At 44.1% G+C, this 5055-nt stretch overlaps 1 protein-coding gene across 1 annotated transcript; it reads right to left on the reverse strand.

Moving 5' to 3' along the window:
• Positions 1-1998: 1998 nt before the first annotated feature.
• On the reverse strand, positions 1999-3533 carry LOC131023469 (uncharacterized). Its single transcript, XM_057953011.1, has 2 exons — positions 2110-3533; positions 1999-2065 (listed from the first exon to the last, which is right to left on the reverse strand). The coding sequence occupies exons 1-2, from the start codon at positions 3531-3533 to the stop codon at positions 1999-2001; spliced, it is 1491 nt and encodes a 496-aa protein (XP_057808994.1).
• Between the last annotated feature and the right edge of the window lie 1522 nt (positions 3534-5055).

Here is a 5055-nt window from a genome sequence, read left to right on the forward strand (position 1 = left end):
GGAGGCCACCAATGCACATTCACAAAAATAGGAGGCGGCGATACTCTAGACGCCACCCCAATCCTCCTAATAATCAAATAATCCGACCAACTGTTATTCATACAACCCAACTTGCTGAAGTTAGCTTCAACTTCTTTAAAATCAATCCTGATGTGTTGAAGCAAACGCTGCCTGCTAAAAACCTTCCCTTTGAACACACATTCGTTTCTTTGATGCCAAATAGCCCAAAGAAGATAAATAATACCAGCATTCCAGTACGTCAGAACTTGAGAGCTAGGCTTATGATTCCACGCTGCAACTAAGAAACTATTGATATCAACATGCTCACCATTAAAATTAAACCAGTTTAGGAATTCCTCCCAAACATGTCTAAGCTCGCTGCATTGCCAGAAAAAATGATCGATAGACTCCCCACTCCTATAGCAAAAACAACAAAAATTAGGCATAATCAGTCCTTGCTTAATGAGGCAATCAAAAGTAGGTAAACGTTTATGAATCAGCCTCCAACAAAGCAACGAACGTCGAACCGGGATGAAATTTTCCCAAATCCAAGAACCCCACTTAACAGAAGGAAACCCATGACAGCGTTTTGAGAAAGCTGCGGCAGCAGAGACCGTACCATGCACAGAACTCTTCCAAAACCTATTATCCGAACCCTCCCCGACAGGAAGAAGTAGGATATCACAAACGATTTCTGGGAAGACATTTATAAAGTTTTGAGTGAAATGCCAAACCCCTTCATAAAAATAATCCGCCACTGAGCAAGTCAGCGTCTGTAAAAGAAAATCCGGGACACCACAGCGCTTCACAAGAGAGTAACCAAGCCAATCATCTTTCCAAAAATTGATCGAAGTTCCTTCACCCACATAACAATAAGCGTCATCAACTAACTCAGTGATTTCCGGCCTCAAGCCCAACCAGATCGAAGACGCCGTCGCCTTGGTAGGACGGCAAAGCGGCGTCAAATATCTACTGCGCATAATCTGATGACTGAAACTCTGCCCACCAATAATGTTCCACGCCATCTTCATCAAGTAGCTCTTGTTCATAATATCAAATGAACGAATTCCAAGACCACCCTCCTCCTTAATAGCACACACCCTCGCCCAACGAACCGGGCAGCTGGGTCTCTTGGAGACATCGCCAGTCCAGATAAAATTCCGACACTTCAAATCCAGCTCCTTAATTAGACTTCTCGGCCAGCGATAAACCATCATAGAATGCGTAATAGAACTCTGAATCACAGACTTCACCAAACAAATTCTACCAGCCATAGAAAGTTGCATGCCCTTCCATCTAGCAAACTTGAGAATAATCCGATCATGAATTGCACGCAAGAAAGAGGCTTTGACCCGCCCAGAGAAAATAGGCACGCCTAGATAATTGAACGGCAGAGATCCTTTCCTGAACTTCAAAATATTAATGATATGACGTTTCAACCTGTTAGGAGTCTTGTCCCCAAAATAAACGTGAGATTTCTCCATAGAACAGATCTGACCGGAAAGAGAGCCATAAAATTCCAAAATATGAGTGATCTTACGAGCATTCGCAGTCGTTGCACGACCAAACACCAAAATATCATCTGCATAAAGAAGATGCGTAGGGAAAGCAGTACCTCTGGTAATTTTCATTGGAACAATATTACCAGAATCAACACAATTCTGGAAGAGGACACTGAGCACATCTTCAGCAATTCCAAATAAAATTGGGGACAAAGGATCCCCCTGCCTGACGCCTCTAGAACACTGAAAATAACCACAAAGATTGTTGTTATAAAGAATTGAAAGTCTAGCAGAACGAAGAATAATATCAATCCATCTGATGAAAGTTTCAGAGTAGCCTCCAACTCGCAAAACCTTAAGAAGAAAATCCCAACGTAAGGTATCAAAAGCCTTTCTGATATCAATCTTACAAGCCATGTTAATCCCCCCATGAGAACGCTTGAGGCAGTTCACCCCCTCAGAACCAAGCATAATGCAGTCATGAATGGAACGACCGCTAACAAAACCAAACTGGTGCTTGGAGACCAACTCCGCCGCCACACCGCTCAGCCTCGTAGCCAAAACTTTCGAAATGATTTTGAAAAGGAAATTCGAAAGCACAATAGGCCTCAGATCAGTAACTGAATTCACCGTCTCTTTCTTCGGAATGAGAATCAAAGTATTGGAGTTGCAACCCGTCGGAAGATAGGAAGCCACAAAGAAATTCCTAACAGCCTCCCAGATATCCTGCTTAATGATACTCCAGCAAGCATGATAGAAACGACCACAGAAGCCATCCGGACCCGCAGCACTTTGTGGATCCATGTCAAAAACCGCAGCAGTAATCTCCTCCTGATCAGGAATCCTAGACAGTAAGGCCTTCTGAGCCGAAGAAACCGTGTGCTCAATTACAGCCTCAATCTTCACAATATCCACCTCCGCTGTCTGATCTTCAGCAAAGAGACTAGTAAAAAACTGGACAATATGACCACCAATCTCCTCCTGATCATAAACCATCTTATTATTAATCTCAAGATGGGCAATCATATAAGATCTCTTTTTGTAACGAAGCAGGGAGTGAAAAAACGAGTTGTTCCGATCTCCATCATGCAGCCACTTGACTCTACATTTCTGACGAAGCAGACTATTCTTTCTGGATAAAGACACATTAATTTTCGCCTGAGCTAAAACCTCAGCGTCAAAAAGCGCATCCGTATATCCTTCCTGTGAAATCTGAGCCTGAATCTCCAATAACTCCTGCTGCGCAGTAGCGATTGAAATATCAACATTCCCAAAGACAGTTCTATTCCAATTTTGCAGCTCTTTTCGCAGCCGTTTAAGCTTAAACATAACCCTATAAATCGGACATCGCGTGTCCACCGTGTCCCGCCAAGATTTTTCAACGAAACTCTCAAAATCCGGATGACTAGTCCACATATGTAAGAACTTGAAGAAACAACGACTAGTCTGCTTAGCTTGACAACAAATAAGCACCAACGGCGCATGATCAGACGTCACACGGGGAAGAGCATGTGACGTAATAGACTGCCATTTATCGAAAAAAGAAGTCGAAATAATTGCCCTGTCAAGAACTGACTCAACATGAGAAGGCATAAACCTCCGGCCCGACCAAGTAAATCGAAGACCAGAAGTCTGGGGTTCCACAAACCCAGAAGCAGCAATAAAATCGTTGAACTCTCTGCAAGCGGCTGCATTTGGGAGACGGGAGCTAATCCGTTCATGAGCTCCCTTAACAGCATTGAAATCACCAATGAAAACCGTCTGACCATCAAAATAATTCAGCAAATCCAGCCACAGAGTGCGCCGTTCAATATGAGAGTTTGAGCCGTGAACCACAGCAACTCTAAAGTTATGATGAAGCCAAACACAACTCAATAAAACAACCTGATCAGTAGATAACTCAATTCTGACAGAAACAACAGGATGAACGAACACCCAAATATTCGAACACATATCAACTCTGGAGTTCTGATGACAAGGAACCACATTCAAAGAACGCCAAAAAGAAGCAGGGCAATTATGAAAAGCCATTTTAGGTTCCAGAATACCAACCACCAACGGAGAAAAAGAGGCACAATGCTCTTTCAGAAGAAGTTTGGTTTCATCCGTGAGCCCACGGACGTTCCAAACAAGCAAGTTCATAAAAACTAATGAGTGTTAGTGGATTGGGACTCCCCCCTCTCCACTTTAGCTGCCCAACTGTTAGCTGTAAAGTCAGCAACGTTACTCATAACTTTGCCGCTCTTCGACGTCCGCTGTTCAATCACGTAACCCATTGGGTTATGCCCCAACTCTTTCGCCTCTTGCATACGTTTGTTAATCAAATCCTCAGATTGTTGATTACGTTCCACCTCTTCTGTTCCACGCAGCCTAGATTTAATTGTTCCTGCCGGCTGGTCGTTCTTCCCGGTTTGAGTACCCTGTCGCTTAGGCGGCCTACCACGCGGCCGTTTAAGAGCGCAATCTCTGTTTGACTGAAGAGCCTCCTTAACACGCTGAGCTTTAATAGCTGCCTCCAACTGCGCTGTTTTTTTAGCCAAATCCAACCTAATCTCATCAACAGTAGGCTCCGTTGGACAAGCCTCTGAATCCACCCTAGACTCGGAACCCTCGAAAACATGGACATCATTCTCCAAATTTTCAGCAAAGATTTCCTCATCCACTTCCTCACAACTGCTAGAACCCGTCTCCACTGTTTTCGAAAAAACTGCATGCAACAAATCCGGACCAAAGAGATCCGAAGCCTCCTTCCCCGAGCACTTCTCCCGAGCAGTGTAACTATCCTCGTGAATCGGAGAGCGGTAGTTATGCAACCCCACCTCCGCGTCATCACTATGCCTCTCCGTCATTCTACTATCATCCGCTAAAAAATCCCCCTGAATCACCCGATCCTCCTCAGCCAAAGGACCAAAGGGATTAACATCAGTTGACACCTTGTCAAGAGACTCTCCCTGCAGATTTTGTCTTCCTTTCGGGGAAGAAACCCGTAAAGGTCTTCCAGTAGGCTGCCAACTTTTCCCACGAGCCTTGGGATTTACATCTTTAGACCCCGCTTCCTTCTCAGTGGCATCATTTTTCGACTGATTGGCATGATCTTTGGCTTTGCTTTTGATACATTTGTCCCGGCTATGCCCCGTAATTCTGCATGAAGAACAATAAAGTGGTAATTGTTCATAGTAAAATTCAACATAAATAGAATTATTGTCACACCCGATGGTCATAGAATCTTGAAGAGGAAGAGCCAAATCAACTTCAACGAGAATTCTTGCAAAGTGTCCGACTTCTTTATACACGGACGGACCATCAAACCTAATTGGAAGACCAATGGTTCTGCCTATAGCCGAGAAAACCTCAGGATGCCATAACTCAATCGGCAGATAGTAAAGCCGCACCCAAACTTGACATAGCGATGAAATCTCTTTGTAGGGATCAAAGAAACGTGTCCATTCTCGTAGCCGAAAAGCGCCCTGCGTCAAATCCCAACCATTGCGCTGCTTAGCTATCGCCTTATCCGCTGCAGAACTGAAGTTAATAATATAGAAACCCTTGGCCA

This window comes from Salvia miltiorrhiza, chromosome 4, assembly GCF_028751815.1.
Source record: "Salvia miltiorrhiza cultivar Shanhuang (shh) chromosome 4, IMPLAD_Smil_shh, whole genome shotgun sequence".
Lineage (NCBI taxonomy): Eukaryota > Viridiplantae > Streptophyta > Magnoliopsida > Lamiales > Lamiaceae > Salvia > Salvia miltiorrhiza.

Excerpts from the sequence above, each read along its gene's own strand:
- LOC131023469 (XM_057953011.1), bottom strand. The coding sequence starts at position 3,533 with ATGGCTTTTCATAATTGCCCTGCTTCTTTTTGGCGTTCTTTGAATGTG. Across the intron at positions 2,066-2,109 it reads AATTCAGTTACTGATCTGAG|TTTTGGCTACGAGGCTGAGC; the intron begins GCCTATTGTGCT and ends TCATTTCGAAAG.